At 39.4% G+C, this 27,913-nt stretch overlaps 1 protein-coding gene across 2 annotated transcripts in view; it reads left to right on the top strand.

Moving 5' to 3' along the window:
- Nucleotides 1-27,913, top strand: part of MAST4 (microtubule associated serine/threonine kinase family member 4) — a 278,816-nt gene that overhangs the window by 139,704 nt on the left and 111,199 nt on the right. Inside the window, exon 1 of one of the 2 annotated variants that reach the window (XM_036402887.1) lies at nt 10,208-10,469. The exons of the other annotated variant lie outside the window; for it this stretch is intronic. Coding sequence (XP_036258780.1) covers nt 10,423-10,469 — 47 coding nt within the window. The 5' untranslated portion in view covers nt 10,208-10,422. Of the gene's footprint in view, nt 1-10,207; nt 10,470-27,913 lie in introns of those variants that run through there. 2 annotated transcript variants of the gene reach the window in all.

Consider the following 27,913-nt stretch of genomic DNA (forward strand, 5'->3'; position numbering starts at 1 on the left):
TCATGTGGGTAATCACTACTAGTCAGCATAGCTTGAATTTCTAATACTAAACCTTGAAAACCTGATATCCTGAGGCAGCTTCTTGTTCATTGTTTTTTCCACAGTGTCATTAATTTCAGGAAGTTCAGTTTTCTTCAGTTAAGGAATGTCTGAAATTTGTTAAGAAAAAATGTTAATCGCAAAAGGAGTTGCAATGTCCCGATGAATTGTATGATCTAGGCTGCTGTATGCTGTATTGATGAATTGATTTCAATTTGGCAATGATGCTACAAAGTTTTGAATAATTTCTTAATTTAGAGAGGGAGCTTCTTGAGGCTGTGCAATTCCTAGTGTGCACACAGTTACTAAGGATCTGTAGGACTGGAGTCTTGGTGGGGCTCTGGGTGGAGTACATGATAGCTTGATGAATCTGTGCTTAAAGAATTGTAATGAGAGGCTGTTTTATGTTTGTCTCTTTTTTTTAAATTTTTTTTCCTTCTTTTTTTTCTTTTTTGTTTCTTTGTTTTGTTTGTTTGTTTTTTGATGGGGGTTAAAGGTGACTTGACTACAAATAAATGTATGCTTTTACCTTAAGAAAAGAAGCACTCAGCTTTTTCTGGACAATATATTTTTTCCTCTCTTGCTAATAGTATCACCTGTATTCTAAATATCTGCCCTCAGAAGAAAAGAGGCAGTTGCTGAACATCAGGGATCTGCCAGCATTGCATCTTCAGTTAGGCATTCTGCCATTACAGATTTTCCCCCTGAAATTTTCAATATTACTGCCATTCCATTATGTAGAGTATAGGCTGACTTTCTATGGATGTCATGAAGAGCAATCATGAAATCCCAGTGAAACACCTCTGTTTTGTCTCAGAGGAGGAGGGAAGTATTTTTTCCCCTAACTCTTTCCTATGAAATACAGACTTGAACGTATTTTACTGCTGTCAGTATTCTAAACCTGTACTGTTGCTCATCATAAAGGACATTAGTGTATTTGTTACCTACAGTTATGTGCCTATAGACAGACTTTAAAGTTTTAAAGGAGACATATGTCAGCGTGGCAGCGGGGCCTCTGTTGGCCATAGCTGGGAGTGTACCTGCTCTATTGTTAGGTTGTACTGGCTGTGTCTTTTGTATTTTGTGAACGTAATGTTTGTGGCTGTGGCCATTCTTTCCCCTACCACCGCTTCTGTCCCTGTCTAAAACTTCTGGATCCTATTAATTTCCTTTCACCCTACTATCTGCTGCCTCCCTTCCCCCTGGGAGTTATGCATCATGCTAACTGTGTTTCAAATTTTTGTTGACTGAATGCAGTCCTTTGCATGCTCTGTTTTGCTGGAGGCTTTCTGCTTGTTTTTTCAGCCTTTGTGTTAAGCCAAGTGCCTTCCTTGCAGGCATGTCCTCTGGGATAGAGCAGTGGAGAGCTTGGGCAGAGGTCCTAACAGAGGTTCAGGCTTGCAGAATTCACTCTGTAATTGTCGTTTTCATATGGGGATAGGCATGCCAAGAACCTGGTTGCCAAATGCTTGGTGTATAGGAGGATGAGTGATGGCTCCTGGGAGTAAGCTGAGGGGCAGGCAGCACATGCAGTTTTTGAGAGGGGTTGATGGCTCACCGGAAGACTGGAGCTTGCAGAAACTGAGTAGGTTACTTCAGCCAAAAGCATAGGTGGCAGGAAGGTGGGTGGCTTCTGTGGCAGTCTGAAAAGGAAAGTGGAGGTTAAATGGCAGCAGGACAGAGATCTTCTTTTGTAGGTATGGAGAAGGAAAATATCTCATTGGCATGATACCATTTTGTTCCATAAGGGCTAACCAATGAGCTCTGCCTCTGTGTACTCTTTAACCAGTCTTTGCTCACTGAGTCAAGGCAGCAGCCAACCTGGCATTCGCGCACATTCCCTCCGTCTATTTGCTCTTCTCTGCCATCTCTGTCCTCTTGTTTTTTCTCCTAAACATTGTAGGATTTCTGCTTCTCTGTCATATTTTTTCCTAGCAAGCCAGTCAAGCTTAGACCTGTGAGGCTTAATGAGGTGTGTTGCAGCAGATCTCACAGGCATGTGAAAAGGTCAGAAAGGGTGCTGGGGATAAGTGGATCTGCATTATTGTCGTGCTTGCCTGAAAAGGGTAGCAGATAACTGCCACAGGGAGCAAGTGAGTCTAAAAGGCTGACACAGGGAGTTTCTTACTTTATATTCATTGTTTGTTAACTGCCACAGTGCAAAAGGCAGCGTAATTGCATATAATCACATTTCCTCAAATCCCAGTGGCTTCACTCATGAATGTTTAGTGTGGTCATGCCCCTGAGCAGTGAAGGCAAGCATGGTATTTGAGACAAACATGCTATCACAGGTGCTCCTGACACAGGGCTAAGTGTGCTGCTGTAAACAAGCAAGTTCCTGCTGTTCTAGCCTGAATGGAAAAGCTCTCTTGTGCCTTTGTAAACGTTGTGCAGGGAATATGGACATTGGGAATGCTTTTTTCCCCTCTGCTACATGGTACTACTTTGCCATCAGGTGACTGGACACATACCAGACTTCAACACAATATGTCATGGAAAGATTTTAGGTTCTTGCTCTATAAATCATAACTTTGCTGGCTTTTTTTAAAAGTCAAATTTTACCAGTAAGCCATACCAGCAAATGTGTCTTGGTGGGGTGGAGGCACGGGCTGGGGATATTGTGACTTTCAAGAGCCTTTTGCTTTGTTTCTTGTAGGGTAGAAACACTAACAGGAGATAGCACTGGGCTGCAGGTGTAATAATCCTGGACAACTGGTTGTAGTCATTATTTTCCATTAGTGACCTAGGTGATAGACTAGATGATGTTCATGAAGTTTGCAGCAGCCAACAAGCTGGGAAGGATGCAAGTATGTTGAAATATAGTATGGGGTTTCAGAATCATTCTGACAGCCTGGAGAAAAGATACCAAGTAAAGTAGAAATTCTACTCCGGCAGAAAATTCTGCAGATATGCAAGATAGTTGAATAGGAGTTAGTTTTCAGAAGTGATCTGTGAGGTTTAAGATACCACAGTTGCTGTTGGAGAGCAGTGGGTATCTTGTGCTGGGAAGCTGATATTTTGAGCTGCAAAGCATGCAGCATTATTCTGTCCCACACAGAACTTACAAGGCCTTATATTGAAGTGCTGTGTATTGATGTCGATCAGCTGGAAACAGATGACAACTCTCAGCTGCTTGGAAAATTGGACATGGTATATGGAAAAATATTTACTGTGCTGGGGTTATTTATTTTAGAGAGGGGAAGGCTGAGGGGTGTTCATGAAAGTCTTCCAGTATGTGGAACACCTGCCATGAGTAGGAAGTAAAAGTGTTTTCTGTGTTATTAGGGTGTACAGTAAGATTTAATGTGTTTAAATTGGATCAAGGGGATTCATCTCAGACATGGTTGAAGCAGTGTCTAAACAATGTAGCAGAGGAGTGTGTAGCTGGGAATGTTCTGAAATCACTGTCAGTTTTTAAGAAAGATGAGACAAACATCTGACTGGAGCAACAGGAGTAATATAGGTAAAATGGACCTCTCCTGGGGAAGAATTTGTGACCACTTGACTTTTCTAGCGCCCTTTATAAATGGTCATTATGTCCATGGGATTATTTGCTCAGACTTTCTGCTGAAACCTGATTCCATATAATACATATCTGCTTTGATGGAAGAAAATACTGTCTCATCAGGGACAACATTATTAATTTGTACTTGTCTGTAATGACAGAATTCCCTGTGGAAATGTGTATAGGGCTTTATGTAAGCATAAGACAGATAAGGAAAAAAAAGATGCAAGTTTCGAATTTCTTGAGGTTTTTTTGGTTGTTTTGGTTTTGTTTTTTGAGGGTTTTTTTGTGTTTGTTGTTGTTGTTTTTGGTTTTTTTGTGAAAGACTGATGGTTCTCTTTCAGCTGCTCAACTCCATTTGGAGCACTTGCCTACTTGTTTGTTTAATGACAAAGAGAACCAGAAGGTGAATTAAAAAAAATAAATAAATTGAAGCATACATGGGGTAGCCTTACAGAATTTTTGGGAAGCTTCTTCTTCAGGCATATATGTATTCATGTGCATGATAAGGTCTTAACAAGGAATCAGTTATCAACCAGCCAAAACAGAGCTTGGTAACTCAGTATTGGTTGTTGGTAGATGGGTATAAGGTTTTGCGAGAATCCAGCTGCAGGCTGGACTGTGGAATCATGAATTTGTGCTTTAACTTTTTGAAGGAGATATTCAGATACAATCATGATCTTAAAAAACAGTTCCATAGATGTTTTTTATGTCTTTGAGGTTTTTTATGTTTTCATTCTTTTGATGAAAAAATACATACAGGAAAGCTAAATGGCATCAGTTAGCACTGAAATACACCTTAAATGAAGACCAGATGAACAAATGCTTATTAAGAGCCCGGGTTTGGGTTATCCCTGTGTAACAAGGGTCTTGTCTTTAAAAAGAACAACTGTTTAAACCTTGTGTAATGAAGAACTCTTCAAAAAGTAGATCTATTTTTGCCACTAATTTTAATACTTTTTTTTTTTATGAAAGGCAATGCAGACTGAGATCATAATTATTATTAACATGTAATTTCTCAAGCTTTTTACCGTTTTTAGTTTAATGTCTGTTGACAAGAGACTTTATTGGTTGAGCTATTTTTATTGCTTTCTAATTTTTAGAAATTTTTATTGCTTTCTATTTGCTTTTTAGAAATTTTTATTGCTTTCTAATTTTTAGTTTTAATTTTTTTTATTCTTACAGTATAAGAGTGAAATATGGTAGGAGATTGTCCAAATCTGAAGTAGCTGCTCCGGGAGTTTTCCATAAAAAAACGTTGGCAAAAGGCATGCTGCGCCATTGTATTGACTTAGTATGGGGTGTTGTTTTTGAGCTTGCACAGGTGAAAATGATGCTGCCTACTCAAGGGAGATGGGGCACTGGTTGGTGGAATACGAGGAAGGGTGCCTTAGCAGTTTGCTAACACCTCTAAAACCTCTAACACCTCTTGCTTGTGTCATCTGTAGTAACAGTTAAGATGATATTTAGACAAAGAATAGGGAGCTTTTTCTCTCATTTTTTGGCCACATAACTTCATTATTTTTATATGTCTTCTGAGCTCTCAAAATTGCAGGACCAGTCTGTATGAGTCCGGCTTTATCTAAAATGCATCTGTTCTACACACAAGGAGGCTGTCCTGGCTGTAGGGAAAGTTTAAGAAGTACCTGTTGAAACTCACTGTGGAGGAATGGAAGTGGGTGAGGTTGCAAAGAGATTTTGCCAAATCTTGGCTGGTGGGTGTTTATTGATTCCTTTCGTCTGCAATGTTTTAGGATCAGTGTTTTTAGTTAAGATGTTCAATGTGACAACCAGTTGCTTGGTTAACTTACAGCAGTTTTGTTATTTCTAAAGTTTAATTAACATTCCTAATAAACACATTCTTTAGATCCATTCTGTTTTTTAGCAATACAGACAATACCATAAAGCTCTCAGCAGAATATGCTACTAATTTATAAAAAGTTATTTTAATATATTTGAGTATAATAGAGTCCTTTCTAGAACTGTAATTTCAAAACAAGTCCCTTGCAGAATTGTATGAGTTAGAGCTCTAAATAGACTCTGTCATATTTTGCAAGACCACCTAATCTTTTACTGTGTATTCCAGTGACACATTAATAAAATGTGTTATTGTAAATTGCTTACCTGTATCAGATTTATGGATATGCCTTTAAATGTCAATAGATCCATGATGTTAACAGGACTTGGGGCTGGAAGGAGTTGTCTAGTATGTCCTTCTGTCATGGCATACCAAACAGTCACGGCTGTACCCTGAGAGATCATAGTGCTTTGTGCTGGCATGTATTGAACACAGGGACATGCAGGTTCTACCAAAATCTACCCACTGCCCTGCAGTGACAAGGAATTTATTTCTGCATGCCATGCTGAGCCCATTGTGCAAACTGAGATTTGTGGGTGTGGGTGAATGCAGACATCTTCTGTCATTGGCATCCACTTCCTCCCTTCCCTAGGAAAACTGACAGGACAGCTCACCTCCTTATGTAAGCTGACCAAGATGAAGCACTCCTTGCAATTACAAATTGGGCAATTATTGTGAGTTTGACCATATGAGTGAGACACACCAGACAGGGATCGAAGGAAAAGGATTGCTTTCTCCATCTGGTTTTGCTTCCTTAGCTGTGACCTTTCTCAAATACTAAGGGGAAAAGTAAGAAGTAGCCAAACAATCCTGAATAAACTGGCCAGTTAGATCAATATGAAGAATACTTTCTGATGCTTTCTGGCAGATAGCTAAAGCATGAGATTTGCTTTATACACATTGTGTTGGTCTGTCTCTTGACTTCAGGTAGAGGTAACAAATGGGAAGATTCATATTTCAGACTTTTTTTTGTCTGCAGTTATAATCTGCCCAGGCATGCTGTGTTGAAAGACTGTAAAAAGAGATTGTGTGTGTGTTTTTCATCCCATTCCTCTTGTGCTGTGTTTTGCATCTCACTGATGCCAAGAAGCAGTGTTGCACTTAACTGCAGTGTTGCACTCAGTGCAGGATGCAGACATCATTCCTGCTGGAACTTCTTTATAAACTTCGGTGCTAGCAGTGAAGCAGCTGTGCTTGCTGGAAATGCACGAATGTGTGAATTGGTGTGGTAAACAGATTAGATGACAGAAATTCAGGTCGTTATTCTTTGAGAGTTGATTACTAACCCTAGAATGCCTTTGGAAAGCATTAGCCAAGACGCCTGCAGATCCAAAGGATGCATTGACTTGTTAATTGTATTAGTGTAATTGTTGTTAAATGTTACAGAATAATGAAAGCCAGTGGCACCTGCATTGTTAATGGTGTTATTGTGTTACCATTATTTAAGGGGAAAAAGCAAGAATAGTCAACATCTGCAGAAGAGAGGGACTTTGAAAGCATACAAGGTTAATAACTGTGCTATGGAAGTTTGTGTTTCAAGGAAATAAACATTCTCTGTGCTTTTCTGGTTTTGCTTGGTTTTAACCAGATGTCTGAGATTGCTAAACCAGAGGCACCTCAGTAAAGACATAAATGAATAATTTGAGCCATGTTTTCCTACATAATGTTTTATAAATTTGCTCTTGAACTAGCTAAGAGGAGACCAGGGTTTGCATTTGCAAAGGAATAAAATGCTTACAGCCCTTCAGTGCTGTGAGTGACTTTTTGTTTGGAATTCTTTCCAGATGAGACATTTTCTTTACAGAAGTTGTGTCAGTATAGGCAACATCTGTCAGTATTCTCAGGTTAATCTACATTTAGCTTTTGTAGAAACAATAATCTTTCTTGCTAACTTTCGCTTCCTTTCTCAACTCTGTGTTGGTGAGATGAAATCTAAGCAGTGCAAAATTAAGAGCAAACAGATGTTTTGATCAAGCTTGAAGTCAGCTTTCACTTGCAAGGCTTCATCTAATTTAATTGCTGCAGTTTTTTGCCCCCAGGTGCATGAAGCAGATCCTGTTTATTCCTGCAAAAACTGTAAGACTGCAACAGTGAAAAAAAAATTGATCTTGTACACAGGATTCATCTTTTTTTTCGGTAAATCACAGTTTTCGAAACTTCTGTCTGGATCATGCAAAATGTATTGAAAAAGAATTTTTGAAGTCAAGCTCTACAGCTCAATCTCAGTTTAGAGTAATTAATCATTGATGTAATGTGAGGTGCTTGCCTGAGTCAGCTGAGGAAAGATTTGTCATGGTCACAAAATAGCCCTTGGATGCAATTGTTTATGTTTAAGTGCCTGTACACGACCTCAGTTTCGTTTTAGACAAGACAAGCTGCTGGTATTGTCTTCCTGCAGGTAAAATGCACTAAATGCTAAACTGTTGTGTTTCACGAAGTAGTGTTTAGTAGCGACAGACCATTTCTTTGCATGTGGTGATAAAAAACAAACGAAACAAGTGCCTTTGTTGTGGACTTCTGTTCACTTCAGCAGTAAAATTTGCCTTATGGAAGTAGTGTGTAAAATTTGTATTGCACAGTCTTGGTGGGAGCATACCTTCACCTCCAGAGCGAGGCCTTTTGCTAGTTTCTTTACAGAAATAGTTCTAGTGCCATCCTGATTCACTGGAGTTGGCTGTCCTCCTCGGCATGTTCATGCTGTCTCCTACTCTTTGTGCCTTCAACAAAATGTTAACAGTTTTATAGAACAACAGATAGTACTTTGGTGCAAACTACATGTGCATGTGCTTACACAGCTAACAGAATGAAGCAGCAAACTAAAGGGTGGTATCCACAAAGTTAAGCCCTTTGAACATCCTTTAAGGCTTAAAACTGTTACATGTCTGTACACAATCACAGTTCACCTGTCAAAATTTTCTTTCTCCATCAGAAACAACTTTCCAGCAACTGAAGAAGTATTTTTATCAAAGACAAAAGATATTTTTATCAAAGGATTTTTAAGGGAACAGATCTTGGTTTGAGAGGTGCTGAGCAATGGGAATAGGAAGCTGCCTGTTCCTGGCAGCTAGGAGAGAGCCAGGAACCTGTGGCTGTAGAACCCCATACTCAGCTGCTCTCTTGTTGAATTTCTGTTCTTAAGTGATTGTCTCCAAACTCAGTAAAGAAAAAGCATGGCAGCTTCACCAGCTTCAGTGTCAGAGTTGTTTGACTGTTAGACACTTGATTCTTGTACTGTATTTTTCAAGTTTTAGAATGTCTTCAAAAATTGATGTTTTGCTTGTGTTCTGAGTAAAATTTGAAAAACCTGTCTGAATGTGCTGTTCAGAGTTGGGCACCTAACTGATCTTTATGCCCTTGCAAGTCTGTGCACTCACCCATTGTGGTTAGTGAGATGGAATTTAACTCCTTTGATTTCATTCTTTCTCTTTTTTTTGGAAGGTAGGAGAATTTACAAATTTTTTTTCCAAAACTGTTTACAGGATGTTTGCTGGGACCTCAAGTTAACCTTCACAATCCAGGTGTCTGTTATGTTTTAAAAATTCAAATACATAGCTCTGTGTATCCTTTAAGTTTGTTTTGAATGTCTTTAAATGAAGGCTCCAGATAATATATAACATAAGTTTAAAATACCTTCCAGTAGAAATATGTAGGAGATATAAGAGATGTAATTGAAAATTTCATTATTCTTTTTTACTGTGTGGTTGAAAAAACAATCTAGTTCACCAAATGCAGTTCAGCAGTTTCCATAACTAGAAGATTTCCCTCTGTCTCTAAAACCTAGTACCTGTGAACTTGCTAATGTCTCCCAAAATTAAGCCAAGCACACAAAAAGCAGCAGCTTCATCTGGTCCTGTCTTTTGACTAGTCTGTAGAAGTTGTCCATCCACAGAGCGGGTCCAGAGCTCTAGCAAAAATAAAATCATGTGGTTGACTTTATTACATTATGTACAGGAAAAGTAGGTGGGTGAGATAAAATATTCTAGCTCTAAAATTACTAAAAATAAGTACTCGCACTTTGCTTTTCTTCTCTTTTATAGAGCATTGCAAAAAATGCTACTCCTCATGGAACAGTTCACAGTTTATATTTATTGAAATTGTAATCTCAGAATAAGAGAGAGTACCTAAAAAAGGAATATAATTAAATTATAACCAAAATCCCACATAGCAGCACTGATCTTAAGCTATCTATATGAAGTGTTGTGTAGTGGTTTAAGTGATGCTGCCTTTAATACTGAAATTAATAGACTTTTCTACAATTTCTAGGTTTGGCTTTCAACTTAATATAAACTACAGATGATATCCCTTTAAAATTCAGGTGCAGATATGACAGAACCAAACGATGACTTCTCCTTTTGTATTAACCTTTGTGTTACAAGAATATATTTGTTCTGAAGAGCCTTGGCAATTAATTTTCTCCATTAAAGAACAGCCTGCTTTTCATTCAGCAGTTTGCTATTCTATTACTGCAGAAACTGTTTACCACGGAAGGGGATAATGTGACTTAAAGAAGATGGCTCAATCCTATTTGGCAGGATTGGAGGGGGTGGCGAACGCTGGACATTTGCCGAGAGAAGCTGTGTAAAGCATAGCATCTGTTTAGCGCGGTGGGCTGGCGTAGCGAGGAGGACCACTGCATCCTCCGAGGTGCAACGTGTGCCTGCGTGTGTGTGTGTGTGTGTGTGTGTGTGTGTGTGTGTGTGTGTGTGTGTGTGTGTGTGTGCCGGCGCAGTGGCTGCTGCTGCGGAATTCCGGGGATGAATTACTTGGTGTGCACAACTGAAGGTGCCGTTCGCCCCACTAAAGCGGCGCGGCGTGCGCTGCCACTAACCTGAGAGAGGCAGCCTGCGGCTCTGCGTGACAGCTCGAGGTGGAAGGACCCCAACTTGCGGTCCTCCCCCCGCCCCCAAGAGATCCTTAGTCCATTCCTTTATAGTGGTTCATTTGGCTCTCTGTCATCGCCAGAATGCTGCCCGTGAATGTGTGTCATGATTACAATAGAGCGTGGTAACACATAACAGCAATGAAAGCCCAGCGGGAAAGGCTACAAATTCCAGGGCTGACCTTGGAGTAAGTATTGTCTGTCTTTAATATTTTAATGGTTTCTGCATGATGCCGGCTTTTGTGCAGTCAGGAGCTTTTAGCATACGTTTGTGCTGACAGCCTGGGAGCACTGCAGCTCCAGGTTGAAGGAGCACGTTTTCAATGCATTGCAGTTGGTTTCAGCAAATGTGTGAGCCTGGAGCCAGGATATTGCAGTGTGCTTGGAAAGAAAGCATTTCTGTATATATAAAGTTACTGAATCTCACTGCATGAAGGACTGTCAGCTTGTAGGAGAAGAATCTGTCAGTAGGCCATGGTGTCTGTCTTTCTCTTCAGCTCTCCGTTGCTGTTTGTTTATCCTGGTGCTGCCTTTTAGAAAGGCCTCTTTTTGTGCTGAATAAGAGAGCACTGCAAGAGATTAAAGCATTATAAAAATACTGTTTGTGAAAATTCATCAGGAACAAGACATATTTTACATATGTAACTGCACTAATGACCTGTATTGACATTCTGGAGGAATCGTGATAATTTCTGCAGTAAGTATGTTTACCTAATTTAGCAGTGTGTTTACTTATACTTGCTTAAAACTGATTAACTAATTTGTGTGCTTTCAGTTATTTAGAGAGTAGCTAAATGAACATGTGTAATTTTAATGTATAGTGATAGTAAGTGTAGTCTTTTATTCATAAATGCCAGCATATATTTACCCCAGAAATGTTAGTCTAAGCCAAATATATATTTCTATACATATGTACCTGTAGTCTACACTGACATGTCAGGCATGTATGTATGCATGTTACAGCCATGAGAACTTGCTAATTTTATCTAGGTAAATAGATAGGCTACGTCAGATCCTTTAGTATTCCCTGGGACTACCCCATTCTTGCTGGATTAAAAAAACCCAACAAAACCCTGAATGCTGCAGATGCCTGCAGTAAAGTTATTTAGCTATGAAAGGTATTCTCTCTGGCATCTGCCATGTGTTAAAGAGAGGACTATAGGTAAGTGTGCAGCATAGCAAATAATTTATTCTAATAATCTCTTGAAGGTGACAGAGCACTTTAATCCAAGGAACAAATGTAGATGTCATACTGGTTCTCCAGAACTACATTTGTGAAATGTCTGAGAAATTCTGGATTTCAGTCAGGCATCTTCTGGTAAGAATAATGTGTGTTAGCTGTGGGCAGGCTAAACTCCAGATATTTTTCTGAAAAAAACAGCATTACTAATTTCTCATGAGTTTTGGAGGAGGGGTCTTATCAAAGATCTCATTAAAATGGTTTCCATGAATAATTGATAATTATACTTCTTTTGAGATGTGGCAATTGAAATATTTTTAAATCAATCTTCACTGAATTATGTAATCATCATGTGAGAGTAGCATCACTAGCTGCAAAGGATGAAAAAGGATTCATGTTTTTCAATGTATGTTTGTGTTTTTATAATATGAAGTATTTGTTTATTTCTTCCTCCTTTTTCACAGTAACCTAACATAATTCCACTTGCTTTACCATATTTTCAAAATACTTAATACTGATAACATTAATAGTTACATTTTAAGTTCAGTATTGATCTTTTTTTTGTTTTTGCTAAAATGTTGTCTGGATATATTTACTTTTACCATATATTTGAATTAATTTTATCATCACACTTGCTACTTTTTGAACTTGATTTACCTGTAGAGAAAAGAAAATGCCATATTTTGGTTGCTGACACATAATGATTTCCATAGAGTCATTCTCTCATGATTTCCAGAGTTGAGTCAATGCAGACTTAAATCATGTCTCCCAAACTGTTAATTGCAATAATTTAAAGAAGAGCATATCTAGGGGGGAAAGAAATCCAATTTATTCCTCTCACCCTGAGTCTCATGAATTTTCTTTCAGTAAAGTTTAAATGTTGGGACTAGAATTATATTGTCTCCCTGAGAAGCAAGTACAGTCTGTCTACTTTATATTCATTACTTGCAAAAAGCTCCTTGAAAGAATATTAAATCCAAAATAAAGCATTCCAAATTTAGTAAGTGTAAGAAGTAGGGTTGTCATGCACTGTGATAATTTGTTTTAACAGGTTTTCTTAGGTCTTAAAAAAGCAAAGCTGAAGAGTGAGTTCTATGGAAGAACTGGATTGACACACCAGTATCATCGTTTAGTGGGAATTTTTAGATCCATAGTACTAGCACATCTGATATTGGATGCTCTCAGATTCTGTGTCATTACTGAGACTCTGATGTGATACAGTAGTGAAAATGAGGAAGAGTATGAGTAGCTAGCTACTAGCCAGTGTAGGACTTCTGCTTGCAGTGTGTGAGCTGTCCAGTGGATGAAGTGGAATGCCCTTTGCCTTAGAGTATTTCTAGGATTTCTTCACAGCAAGGTGAATTACGGATCTCAGTCTGGGCTTTGATATTAATATATTCTTCTTATTCAATGCCAGAGCTGGCTTTTTCATCTCTTTTTAGCCATTCTGTCTTTAGTAGATTCCTTGTCCCCAGTGGTTACTCCAGAGCAGTCTCCTTGCTCTCCCTTTGCTGCAGCCCTGTGCTTTTGGCCAGTTGGTTCCAGTTCTCTTCTCCCTCCACCTGGACTATCTTTGGATCAGTTCCAGCTTCCCCTCACTGCTTCTGATCCTGATGGAGGCTGGTGGTGGTCTGCATGGCCTGCCTCCACATCTTACCTTGCAGTGTCCCCAGGAATTGCAGTGCAAGCACTGACTGCAGCACAGGTTCGTTTTCCAGCCTACAGTCAGTCTTGGCCTGAACTGACAGATGGACAAACGGGGGACAACTGAAAACTACCAGCTCTGCTGCAGCAGAGATGAAGAGATGGAGCAGATAAAGTGGAGAAATACAAAAACAGTTTTTACAAGTCTGCACTGCAGTGATCATACAGAAACAATGATCCTTCCAGTGCGTGTTGTTGCAGGTCAGTGCAGTGCAATGCAACAGAGACTGCCCCAGTTGAACAGCCGAAATCTGCCTGTTGATCCACACCTTTTTCTGCAGGCCTGTATGGGCTGCCTGGTATGAACCTGGGTTCACTTTACCCATTTTCAGAGTTATATATTGAGCCATTGGCTCTTAGTGTATTTTGTCAGATCAAAGGTATTGTTGTGCTAGCTCAGGTAGTCTGCAGTTAAAGCCAAACTACCTTGTACTCAGCTGCTAGTGCTCTTCTGTGCACCTCCTTCAGAGATTATGGAAGCAGAGCCAGCAGCCAGAGGAATATACTCATACACAGTAGCCTTGTCAGAAATTACCCTCAGGCCCATCCTTGTCTCAGTGTGCATGTCCCTGCCAAACTTTGTGCCTTCTCCAAGGCATCTCAAAAAGGAAACAGTTACAAAAATGTACATTGTTGAAATTGTATTCCTAATCTGTTCTAGAAGCAGTAGTAATCTTCCTGCTGAAATGTTCAGAAAAAACCTGGATCAGGTGTCCACCTTGAAAGATTTTGAAGGCAGTGTATTAATATCTGGCAAAGTGTTACACAATTGAAAAAATGGACCTTAGCTGTGCATAGCATATTAGCCATCTGCATCTCCACTGAGGACAGGACAGGAGTGCTAGCATTGGCTGCCTGCAAGGGTCTGGTACAAAGCAGAACAAATCTTTATGAAGATGAGCTGAAAAAGTTCCCCATAAGCTTCTGCCTCTTTGCTCAATCTGCACAGAGTGTTCTTTTTGACAGACAGCTAAAGTGAATTGCCGTGAGAGGCATGCTATGAGCATGTTTTTTAAAAGAAGCTTTCCTGTGAATTTTATGGGGAAATGTGCATATGATAGGATGAGTATATTTTAAAGGAGCATCTCTGAAATCTGGCGGTGGCCGGCTGTTTTTTTGAGAAACCTTTTGAGTGGAGATGGACTTGAGGGAACTTCTTGAGGACACCTTTGAAGTCAAATGCTCAAGTAAGGATTTATGGATTAATTGTTTATATCCATGTTTGATTACCTGGAAGAAGAACTTGACGTTTGTGAGGAAGCATTTCATAATGAAATTGAGGCTAACTGGAGCACTTCTAATTTTCAGTAAGTGAAAATTAGGCTCTCACACTGGAAATTTTTTTTATAATTTTCATATTGCTGGTGGAAGTTTATCATCAGTTCTAGTTTTCCTTTTGTTTTGATAAATCTGGTTTGCATATAAAAAACTTAAACCCCTGCCCCCCAAGATTCTTTAAGAGGGGAAAAACACCCAATCTGTGTATTCTGTTGGGTTAGATGTCTAAAAAAATTTACCATGTTTCACCCCTCTTGAGACTTTGTACACAAGTATTGTACTTGGAAGAAGTCTGAGGTAGTCAAGCATATGCATCAACGCCAGTTCTCATATTTATTTTTATTTAAATCAATTTCATCTTAAGTCAAAACCTGTGTGGCTACTGTCAATCACTTCATTCAGGAGGATGGTCATGTTTTGGTTCTATCCGAAACTCCTTTCATAACTCCTACACTAAAACATGCAACTCTTGGTAAACCTTCTGTTCACTAGAGATGACATTATTTTAACTTGCAGTCTCACCCCAAGGAGCCTGAGCCCAACCCCAACAAGCCCCTGCAGTCCATGCAGTCCTCTGTTCGCTTTTCATTTTTGGAGGTAAGCAAGTAAACTTCCATTGTTGATGTTTTCTTCTGCATCCAAAACCCAATGATCAAAACATATTGCAAAAGGAAAATTGAAAAATAGTAAAAATTAAGTATGTGTCTGCCAAAATATGTTTTACTTGACCAGCTGCTGTTCTAAAGGTAGGTATTTTATGGAAAAACCCCCAGGATAATCTGTATTTTGAGACTTATTATGCAGACGCAAGATACTAATGTATAATTCTGTGTTGCTTTGACTGCTTAGGAGTGTATCTGAAATTTTATAGTTTGCTTCCTGTGATCATCATGATTGTATTCTGTTATGTGAGAAATTTAGAAGCTTAAGGTGCATTCAGAAATGAGGATGATTCATGAAACACATAGTTATTTTTTGCTTAAGTGAGGGCTAGTAGTGTGCTTAGTGAGTTGAATGATTCAGAAGAACACAAAATCATATTCAGTAATTGGTAGGACTGTTTTGTCCTCAGGACGAGGAGGATTTTAAGCTTCACTTCTATTTCAGTAATGTTCTAGACAAGCCTTGACAGCCACATACAATATCCTTTTCACCCCCTTCTTCCTTCAAATCCCATGTTTGTTCATAATTTTTTTTGGCACTTGTCAGAAAGGTACAGTTATCCTCATGAGATCAGAAAATCATTAAGTGATAGAAAATACTTTGTAATTCTTCCTGTTATGTAAAATTATAATAAATTAAAATTGATGGATGGTTCTGAAACAGAAAACTTTTTTTCCTTCCTTCTTTTCTTTTTAGAGCAGGAAGTTGCTAGTCAGGGATCTCATTGGTGTCAGTCATTGAGATTCTGCTCCATAGGGAAGGGAGTTTTTAAAATGAGTTACTAATAAGTCATCAGTGCCTCATGGATTAAAAAAAACCAAAACCAAACCACTTCTAATTTTGGTCAGAGGTCTCACTTGTTACTGTGAGAATAAGAGCTACCACCTTCTTAAATTACATAATAAAGTATATTTGTGCTTTTTTTTGGTACAACTTCGAACATAGTGTGGCAAAGGTGAGGGTTGCTTGGATGTGTTAACCTGCTTCAGTATACTTTAAAGTTAAAACCAGATTAATAGGTGAGAGCTCTTCTATCAAGGGTTCACATGACACTGAAAAATGGAGCAATAACCTAAAGACTTGATACATGTTTCTGAAGAAATATTGTAGTTTTTAATATATTCTGTTTTGTTAGGTTGAAGACATAACATGTTGAAGACATGGTATGAGAATTCCTTATTTGTGCAATTTTCAGTATGATTTAAATAAATTTTAAAAAAACCAAACAAACACATTTTTTTCCTCAGTGAAAACACTTTAATAACGTTTGTTTGATAAATTATCAGCAAAATCTTCAGCTGGTATAGAATGCTTGGTGAAAATAGAATTTTCTAATTGGGTCTTTATTTTATACAGCCAGAAAAATCACTTCTCTCTGTGGTGAAGGATGTGCTCTTTTTAAAAATTTCAGTTTTGTGAAATAAAAAAGCTGTATACGAATTAAATATTTTGTATGACCTGGATGACTTGCTGAATGGCCTCTGCAGATGTGTGGATGTGCTGCTGTGCAAACTGTGTGATAGACAAAGCCCTCAGTGTTTTTAGAGCTCAGACCTTTCTCAGACCTGGGTGGCAGCAATTCCCAACAGTGACAAGTTGGAGCTTTTCATCCTATGATGGAGGATGTTGGGAGCAGACTTTTCAGATACTTTTTGAAGAAATAGAGTGGAAATTATTGTTAGTGCTTAATGTGAAGCCTCATCCCCTGATACGGCTGGAAAATGTCTAAGTTCATAGGGATTTTTCCTTGGTTCTTTTGTCCTGAAATTTATGTAAGGCTGCCAGAATGGTTACTTTTTCCCTGGAGTGAAAATGTTTAAAGTCTGATTAAATCTGAAACAGAGTGCTGTATTTATCTGTAGCTGGAGAGCTGCTGGTGTATTGAACATCAAATGTTTCAGTTATTAGTTACTCTTAAGCTTGGCCTAGCATAGTGGAAAGATGAAATGTGTTGGTTTTTAGGGTATATAAATAATTAGCATTTCTATTAGCTCAGAGTACTCCCGTATGTGGGAGGAGAGGAATTACTTCAGTGACACTACTTTTGCTTATATTCAGAAATGTTAACATGCAGGCCATGCATCCAGAATGAATGGATAGGGTTTTCCTGTGGTATTTCTCTCTCTCTCTAACATGCTGGCTCATCTCCCTCACGGCCTTTGACTTGCACAGCTGCTCCTTGGGCGGTTTTTGTTGAAGTTCTGCTTATAGCATTTGTCACATACAGTAGTAGTCTAAAGGTAACCTCTTGCCAGCTAGATGATGAAGATTTTTGAAATAAACAGTAACATCCTGTGAATGGAAATACCTGCCTGCTGGTACAGTGTGAAGCTCTCCATTCTATACTTCTGGGAGAGGGTGGGGGATGAAGTGGTAATTCAGATCTCAGAAAGATAAGCACACATTTGCCATTATATTTTTATCTTTGGCGTGAGTCACCTGAAAACTTCCAACTTCTGTTTGGGGGAGAAGTATGTGCAGTTCTAGTACTAATAATTATAAGCAGCAGATTTGCAAGGAAAGAGAGAAGATGGTGAAAATAACTGAGCACAGCTACTGAGATATTTAGGATCCTCATGCTTCTAACATAAATTTAGTGTTTTTCTTTGCCTTGGACAATTTGAAGTCCTTTGTCACAGTAATGGGGAGTGGAGTGGGGAAAGTATTTGAAAAAGACCAGGAGGGAACACTAAGTGCTAGAAGTTGTAGTGGCTTCTAGTAAAAGCAGTAAAGGAAATCGCAATACTAAATTAAAAAAATATGTAACAGCATGCATTTGAACCTGAAGAGTACAGAATGTTGATTGCCCACAAAAAAATCTTTTTATGCAACATTTTGCTTTCCTGATGTCACTGATACTGAGCTGGGGGAAAAACATCTCTAAGGCAGTTGATAGATAGCTCTTAGTTTCTACAAAAAAGAAAAGATTTTAGTGAATTTTCCAGAAAGCCTTTACTCAGGAGCGTGAGCATTGCACATGTGTCAGGCACAAATGTTTCTACCTGGCTAAGACTGGTGAAGAGGTAGACAGGATTCATTCCGAAGCTTTGAAAAAGAAAGGATCAAGTAAAAAAGCCCATATACTTTTTTTTAAATGGTTAATTTTTCTAATAGACTCTTTAATGAAGAAGATCCAGTTCACCTGACCATATCTACAGCTGAGTTGGCAGGAAGGCAAATCAGGATTATTATCTAAACATTTCAGTAATGTAATCTGGTCTTTTGGGAAGCTTGTGAGGATGCCACTGTAAACACTGCATTTTACATAGGGTCATGGTGTCAAATGATTACGTATGTGTTACCAAAAGCAGCAATTAGAAGTATAACTGGCATGGATTAGACCTCATCCTGTGGCACTGAATTGAAAGAAAAACAAATGTCAGTGTCACAGATAGCTTTGCCACTTTTTCGTATTTAGTAGTAAGTTTTTATATCTGGAAATTGCCAAAAAATGTTGACACTTGTATTTTCTTTAAATGTAACCTGAATCTGTAATATGAATGAGTAATTATTACAAAGGGAGAATTAGTATGAGACTTTAAAATATAATTTTATACAAATAAAAATTCAATTATTAAATTCTATAAGAAACTTTATTTAAGCTGTATAAATTCATATACCAAATTGTTGAATACAGAAATAAAAAGTCAGTGTCCTCTTGTTCTTCCAGTTTCTCTGTCTGCATCCCCTTTTTCCCCCCCATGACATTCTGTATCTCAGAATCAGATAAAGACAGAAGGCTTAAAATAGCTACATTCTAACAACTGTATTGGCCTGTATTATGAAATCATCAATTAAATAGATGACTTCTGTTGAAAAATGAACAGTAAAGTTTCTAGTTCTAGTGATTTCTTTATTGTTCTGAAAGTGAGTACGTTTAAAGAGCTTTTAAGTGTTTTCTGGCTCTGCGTGATGCTGTGTGGGCATGTGGGGCATATACATTCATATGAATGATGTGATGGACAGTAGGGATTTAATTTGCTGTTTGGTTTTTACAATGCTGAAGGCAATAGTTTGTTTCTAAACTTAGCAATATTCCTGTGTTTCAGGAGGAAAGTGGTGTTGAGAGTGTTGGTGTGTTGCACCGCCTCTGTGGGCTGGCTGGGCTGGGTCTCTCTCGGTGAGTGAGAGCAGGCCTTTGTTGGGAGTGAGGAGGGCGTGGGGAGCGCTTTTCAGCGTGGGGGGACGCAGCGGCAGGGTGTGCTTGGACTGGCACTCCGCTGCCTTTGGCAGCACTCGCTGCCCACTCAGACCTCAGCAGCAGCCAAGGTGACAGCTGTTACACATGCTGGTTAATGATTAAATCTGGTGTAAGCATACAGTCTAGGTAGACAGGGAATACTGCGAAAAAAGAAGGACTAGTACTCACTCCCTGATGAGGAGGGACTTGTGCAGAGACATGACATGATTCTCTCAAGCAAAATTGTCATAGAGGAGTTAGCTATTAAATTTGGACTCTTCTGGTCTCAGAGTAGTTGAACTTCTATGTAATTTTACTATGGAACTGCTACTTCATGGATTCATAAGGTATTATAAAAGACGAGAGGAGTACATCTCAGAGGATACCTCCTTTCTCTCCTCAGTGACATAACCTCCATACCCAAGCAGACATTTTTTTAAAACTTTGTTTCCACCTTCGCTTTCTGATACCAGTGCAAAGTACATTGACCTTAAGGTTATGCTGGAAGATGAAGCTGTGATTTGTTAATTTGTTACCCTGAAAGGGGAAGTTCTTGGGAATGGCTGATGTGGATGAATTAAAGAATCACTTGGCTCAATTTCTTTCTCAAATTTTTCTTTAAAATGAGGAAAATCTGCTGTTTCATCTCTCAAGGTAATCTGATTAGTATTCATGACCATCAGCCATGAAGCACGAGTTCCTCAAGGTGAAATATATTAATCTTTGGCTTTCTCCTCCAAAAGTCTGTCTGCTGTGAAGTTACTTTCATGTCCTTGCTGTTCTCTTAACTCTTTTTAGGTCTATGTATTTAACCTTCTAAAACACTTTCCTTAGCTCTTTCCCGTTTCTCCCATATTAAAACTTATGACAGGTCAAAGGGAGAGCTGTTTCCATTGAAAATTGAAAATGGAAAGTGAAAAACAATTTTATTGCACATTTAAGTTTTTTATGATGTAGAAATGAGTTTTGAGGATTGGTTAAATAAAAGCAGCCCCTTACTCAGCAGACGTCATCTCTTGTGTGCTCAAGTGTGCTATTCTAGCTTCAGCTTTTGAAATACTTTAAAAAGTTTTCTGTTTTCTGAGCTCTCTGGAGTCACAGCGGAGGAGAAGATTTTTGCTTGTGAGTCATCAGTCTGTTGTTGAGTGCTAGTCTGCTACACGTGCATAAGCATACTGGTATGCAGTGGCATTGCACCAGTGTAAATGAGGGTTCAGCTGAGAACTGCAGGAGCTGCAAAGCTGTCATCAGTGAGCATGGGGTCCCCTGGAGGTTCTCGCTATTGGTTTTCATCCAAGAGGGATATAGGGATGTAAATTTCTGATTCTGTTTGGGTTTTTTTGGGCTGGTGCTAAAGAAGGTGATGTTTTACTTGCCCCCCCACTGATGCAAAGTCAGGGAGTATTGTTACCATGATGCTTTGTAAAGCTTCTGGAGCATGAAACTTAAGTTTTCTTTTATAATGAAGATCAGGCTTTAAGTACATTTTTAAAAGCTCCCAGGACAAACTTAATTCTTCTATATGGCTTTGTCTTATCCACATAACTTTTTCAATTTAATTTGTGGCTTGTACTACTTGATATTGTTCTGGAGGAAGATTTAGGTACGTATTTTTTAGATCACGTAGAGCAAGGAACAGGAGCTTCTGTCTAGTTTTTAGAGACAGATGATGGAATTCTAGAAAGCTTACAAAAATAGAGATCTTTGCTTTAATCCGGTGGTTTTGGGTTGTTTTGTTGGGGATTTTTCTGGGGTTTTTGTTGTTGTTGTTTTTTTGGTGGTTTTTTTGGGTTTTTTTTTTTTTTTGGTTTTGTTTTTGGGGGTTTTTTTTAGGTTTTTTCTTTTTTTTTTTTTTGTTGGGAGGGGGTGGTGTGTGTGTTTGGTTTTTGTTTTGTTTGTTTTGTTGGGGTTTTTTTAGTTCATGTATAAGGTGCATCTTAAGAAAGCAAGGAGGTTCTTTGTGACAGTTATTTTTTTCTGGTAGACTGAAAGCTACAGACACAGAGCTCATCTGAATCATTTTAAATGCCAGTTTGTTGATCTCCTCTCCCTCAACTCTCATAAAAATCCTCCCAAAGTACTTGTGTGCTAGTTTTATTAAATCTTTTGGCCTTTTGGGTTATATTTTATGTTTACCATTGAATGTTAAATTTTGAATTTAGTATGGTAGTCTTTCTAAGCAGGAGGTAACATGAATTTGAATTTTGAGGAGGTAACATGAATTTGAATTTGAAAATTACAGTAATTTTGGAGTTGTGCTGTGATAGGGGAATGCTGAATCTGAAGACAGTTTTTATTTTTAATTCAAAATACTGCTTGAAAAAATGGCTTACAAGTTTGAAGGCTATGCAGTCATAGAAATGATCTGAATGGAGATTTCTTCTTGAATTGCTTTATTACTTCCTAAAACAGAACTAAAATACTGTAGAAGTATTTCCCACTGAGATATTCCCTCATAATAATACTTTTACCTTAATTTGATGTGCTGCTTAGCTTACTTCGAAAAGTATTCATTGGCTAACCTATGAATGTTTTTGGTCTTAAACATACAGGTCTTAAACACAAATGACCTGGTATAGCCTCATTTTAAATCAAAACCCGACATTACTCTGTAGATTTTTTCCCCCACGTTTTTAATTAATTGTTAAGCATAAGTTGTTAATACTTACAAAAATATACCACACCTAAATCCGAAATTGTAGGAATGGAGGGAGGATGACAGGGAGTTCTGTTAGGGCCACACAGAGACTAGAGAGCTGAGTACTGCATGCTGTGGTGTTAGGAAATCAGTGCAGTTCCAGGAGGTGGTTACAATTTGAACAATTGATCTGCATTTCACATATGAAAATAACTCTTTAAGATGTGACTTGAAATGTACTGGAAGATGGACAGTCTGCTCTCTTCCTATGCTGAGTTTCATGTACAGGCAAGTTACCTGCTGCCAGCCATCATAAGTTGCTGTGTGACTGCTCCTGTTGACGTCTTTGCTTTGCCCCTCAGGTGATATATTTGTTAGCAATGACTGAAATGTGCTGCTTTCAGCCTCAGCTGCTCTCAGCCTGTGTGTACAATTCAAACTGTTGTAGTATGGCTTCAAAATTGACTTAATCTGATTTGATAAGAATGCATTGAGTGCATCTTGAATTTGATGTCCACTTACTGTCCAAAATGTGACTGACTGTAATCTGTTGCCAGTCAGTTCTTGCAGATAAGGAGAAATTGCTAGGTTAACCTGCCGATTGTCCTGTATTTTTCTTGGAAAATTTTGTGATAGGGATGTCAGTGGTTCACTTTCAGCAGAAATACCTCCTGAGGTAATTCCACCAAAAATCACAAATTCTGCAGTCTTTTTTCAGTACAGTGACAAATTTCAGCTGGTCCTTGTGTGAGATGCCAGAGAAAAAAATCCTGCAGCTATATTCTTGAGAAGGAAATTCTTAACCTTGCTCAGTGCCAATGCTGCAGCATTATGTTGCATCTGCATCATTTTAATGCACCTTGATAAAAATAGATGCAGAACAGAAGCCAGCACTGTGTGCATCAGCCTTCCCTACAACACACAGCTCCAGTAGAGGAAATGCTTTGAGACTCTTGAAGATTTAATTGAGGAATGCAGAAGGAGTTGTATATTGAAAACACACTGCTGTCCCTGCAGTGGCCTTTTGTGAGGGCTTCATTATTTCTGTTTGTCCTGGATTGCCAAGCAAATTGTAGTCTATTTGCCATCTGTATGGCAGTTGTCTTCTGTTAAGTGGGCAGTTTTCCTTATCTCTTCTACACCCAATCCTCCCTCTGGGGAGATATCTGCTGATAATAGCCTATTGAATGTCACTGCATGACTGATAAGAACTACAGCATCCCATTGTGAGGGTGGAGCCAAGCATTCCTACCCAGATAGAATCTGGAGATTCTGGAACACCAGCGCAGCTTCTCCACTGGATTCCCAGAGGAACAGCTGCCTCTTCCACTGGATCTTCAGAGGAAGACTGCACCCTTCTACAGGATCCCTGCTCCAACAGAACCACACCTGACACTCCAGGAGGACTGCAGCCACAATTCCAACTGGACTGCTGCCAACACCCTGACCCACAGGGTGTCAGGTTGTGTTCTGACTCTGTCAGTGCTGTTTTGGTTTACTGCATTGTTTATGTTATGTTTTTATTTTCTTCCCTAATAAATAACTGTTATTCCTGCTCCCCTATTTTTGCCTGAGAGCCCCCCTTAATTTTAAATTTATAACAATTTGGAGGGAGGGGGTTTACATTTTTCCATTTCAGGGGAGGCTCCTGCCTTTCTTAGCAGACACCTCTCTTTCCAAACCAAGACACTGTTGTATACAACACAACTTGTTTCCACTGCTGTGCTGGCTGAATTGCTTTGCACTGAAAGTTGGTGATCCCTTAGGGTGTCTTGCTTTGGTAATTGCTTATTCTTGAGTACTATAGAAGTGATAGATTCACAGCTGCAGAGTTCTGAAAACATTTTAAAAATGAATCTTTTAGAAACAAAGTGGTAAATAGGAATGAAAAACATGAGACTGAGCCCCCCAGAAGCAGAAATCTTCTCCGTCCTTTTGTTTTTTAGAGATCTTGTTTCTACTCTTGCTTGCAGCTAACCATTTCAGAAAGAAAGTACATGCGTAGGTTTCTAGAGGCAAAGCCTTGCAGCTGTAAAAAATTGGAGAATGTCACCAAACTGCTGTATTTGAGACTTTACAGTTCTTTCCCTCATGCCAGTTGTGTTTGCTCTTGATCCATGAGATGTGTTAGTGCTCCTTAGTGGAAGACCTGTTCAGCAAATATTCTCATGTCTAGTAACAGCAGAGCGGTTTCCCTGGATGTTGTGGGAGAGGGATACCTCATGGCATGGTTTAGAGACACAGACTGATCAGCTATCCCTGTGTCTCCATCCCCTGGTATGAGATGAGATACAGCTGGGCTCTGGTAGGTGCGCAGAGTGAATCTAGAGAATGTAGTCCTGAGCATCTCTGAGGAAGCATTTCCACCTACTGGTGGGACACCACTTTTCTTAGAAAGTATTGGAAGCTCCTCCTAGGCTAGAATATAGTGATGGGAAGCAGAAAGCAGGATCCTGATGTCAGAACTTGAACATCTCCTGGTATCACCTCTCCAGCTTTCATACACTAGCGTGTTTGTCAGTTTGTGGTAACCATTTCCTGTGTGAGGCGACATTAATGTCAGTTTAATGTGATTTTGTATATCTTGGGTTTATGTTGTCACATATGGCTTTGATAAGCATGATGATCTGCTGAGCTTGTCCTGGAGCAGTCTGATGCTCAAAACCACAGAGCACTCTATGGCAAACTGCTTCTTAATATTACAGACTGAGAGGGAATGACCCAGACCTGTTATATTTTTTTGTAGCAATAAGAAAACTGCTGTCATAGAGCAGAATCATGGCACACCCTCTGTTCATGCCAGGAGGCTGCTTTTTCTGCTCTTTAGAAAGAGACCACCAAGACTAGACTGGAAAAGAGAACGTGGTTTGCAGTTAGCAGCCCGAGCACAGTAACACTTGAGCAGAGCAAAACGGTGGGAGGTTAGAGCTTCAGCTTTTAGCTTACCTAGCAAACCATTAGTGTGTCTGACAACCAAAATGTGTACCTTGAAAAAGGAAAGAAGGGTTTGCTCCAAGAGGGGTTCTTGGATGCAAACCCTTCTTGCTCTAAGAGAGGTTCTTGGGAGATGACATGATACTGCTTGGCTAGGAAGGCAATTTTTCAGATTGATAAAAAAGTAAATGATGACAGAAACAAACCTAAACTTTCATACAACAAAAACACTGTAAAAGACATGTCTGTGGGACTGTGAAGAGCAGCCACACTGGAAGGAGTTCTTGTCATGTTTTAGAAGTTGTAGACTGGTTGCTGTAGTTTTGTTGGCAAGTACATAGGAACACATGTATTGAGTTTGGGAAGGCGATAAATGCTGTGTAACTCCCCCAGCTGATAAAACCTAGAAATATTTCTAAAAGTTGGTGTAATGCCTGGGAGAAGGGGATGATGGCAAATACTGGTTTACATATTTATCAGCTGAAGCCAGTATTTCATTATGAGCAGCCTGGTATGTTCCTCCTTCACCTTCAGCTTCATACTGCTGTTCCTTTGCCAAGAGAACATTTAGGCTCTCCCCGTGCAGTCTGCCACTGGACCGATGAAATCTGCTCCTCTTGTGAGTATGCAGAAGTGTGCAAGCGTGGCTGCTGAGGAACAACAGAATACAGAGTAGGCTGAGATAATCCTTTGTCAACATTAAGCATGGTTATTACTAAGTTTTGCAGACTACAATTGTTGCATAATTTAAAAAAGATCCAAGCTCTCTACCAAAAAAAAAGGCAAAATACTGAGATAAATGAGTATGATGATTTAAAAGAAACAAACCATATACATTTTCATAGTTCAGACTCATTAAAATTCATGGTAAACCATGTCCAGATGTGACTGGAGATGGCCAAAGGAGAGGCTTATTGAATGGTGAAGGGGTTTTGAGATAGGTTTGGGGTTTTTTTATTTTATAGGAAGAGTCTATATTTGCAGTGGTAAATACTTACAAGTCTCTTTTGTATCAGTATATTAATGTTTCCATAAGCTTACATACAATTATAATGGAATAATAAGGTTATCTGGTATCAGAGAAATTAGGCCACTTAGGGGTTTGAACTGTTTTTTGACGGCTGAGTGGTTTATCACCTCATTTCTACTATGATAGAGTTTTTCAGAATGCTGGAGGCCTCAGACAACTAATGTGGGTTTACTGATCCTCTGCTTCTTGGTTTACATAGTTTTGACAGTCTTGGTGACCATTCAGGTGCTGACTGTAGCTTCCTTGTTAGAGAGAGCTGATGTGCATTCTTAGTCGAACCGAAATAAACCAAAATGTGATTGCCCATCTTAGGAAGTGGAGGGTGAAATTCTGTGACTCACCATGGTGTCCGCCCTGACTCTTCCTGATGTGCATATCAGAAAGATTGAAGACTGTTTCTTAACTCATCTGAATCCCTTTCAACTTATGCATATATGGTCTTAGCTTATAGGGAGGCAGGAATTGTAGAAATCATTCAGTACTTCTGAATCTGCAGAGTGGTCAGCCCAAAGAACATTTCCCTATTACTGTCTGGTTCTATCTTTCCTCTTTTTTTTTAATATCTGAATGTTTGATGCAGGTGTTTCTGGAGTTATCTTCACTGCGCTCCCAAGAAGTAGAAATATCTTTGCTTTACAGGTGGAGAACTGAAGTGCCAGCAGATTAAATAACTAGATGATACAAGGTCTTAGACCCTGAGGCACTTTAGCCATGAGGTAATTTTTAGTATTTTGTCCTTAATTTTGAGAATTTTCTGTCATGTTTTTAAAGTATAACTAACTAAAATAATCTTTACTACTCTTGTAATTCTAGATGCTTGCTTTTAATTTTGTTTCTGTAAAGTTCCCTTCTTTTTGTGTAGTTAATTCTACTGCTGCCAGTGGTCTGTTTGGCAGCTGTATCACCTGCATGTCTGATAGTTAACTGTTTAGTAAACCCCACAGACATAAGAGTATGTGCTGAGTGTAATTATGGTTGTTCAGAAATTCAGATTTAAACCAGAGGTGTGCGCTGAAGCACACGTATGATTATTATTTAGCCCTTTGAGGAGGAGAGCGTTAAGGGTGACCTGTAAAGTGATTTAAGGATATTGTAAACTTGCAGTGCGGTGTCAGGTCATTGAAATACCAAGGGTAGCGTTAATGGATAGTGCACATAGTATTCTTTTAAATATGATGTTTTCCCTTTCTGAAGCGGTCCAGCTGGAGAAAGATTGTCCTTCTCAGATGTTCTGGCTAGCCATCCAGCACCGCTAGCAGTACGGGGGCGCTGTCCCCATCTCCGTGGTTTGGGACAGCACCTGAGGCAAATGCTCTGTGCTGTGACAGCAGCGCTACCTTGTGGTAGGACGTGGCTTGGCTTATGGCTACAGTCAGCAGAAGTAAGAAGAGAGCGCTCTCCAGCTGGGGTGAATCCAGGTTTATTGGGTCCCAGGGGAAACCAACAACCGAAGAGGACGAGGGAGGGGTTGCAGCAGCTTATAAGGAGGGAGGGACACAGGGGAGGAGTCAGTCCTTGGATGAATAGGGTTTCAGAGGGGAGTGGGATACAAAAGATTGACTTAGGGAGAACACCAATGGGGATAACTTGAGCATGGGGCCCCAGCCCCTGAGCCAATTATTTGACACTCTAGCTGGAAGTTTCTAGAGAGTTCTAGAGAGAAGGGTGGGAGCACTGAGTGACGGACAGGGCACCAGGGAGGGATTTGAGAAAGGGTACATTAATCTCCAAGGCAACTGGGGAGGAGTTGGGATAACTGGCAGCATAAAGGAGGGAAGGGAGAACCAGGGCAGAACCATTGCATGATAGGGGGAACAGAACAGTCCAATTTATACAGACACAACAAAGCACCTTTCAACTTCCTGTGCACCTGAGTTCCAGTTTGCCAGCTTGCACTGCATGGAGTGCTCTATCTCACTCACACTGTTATGCTGACAACAGATCCATCACAAGGGTTAACTGAAGCATGAAGCCAGATGGGTGCAGGGAAGACTCAGGAAATGCTTGGGTGTATATGTATTGCAA

This window comes from Molothrus ater, chromosome Z (assembly GCF_012460135.2).
Source record: "Molothrus ater isolate BHLD 08-10-18 breed brown headed cowbird chromosome Z, BPBGC_Mater_1.1, whole genome shotgun sequence".
Taxonomy (NCBI): Eukaryota; Metazoa; Chordata; class Aves; order Passeriformes; family Icteridae; genus Molothrus; species Molothrus ater.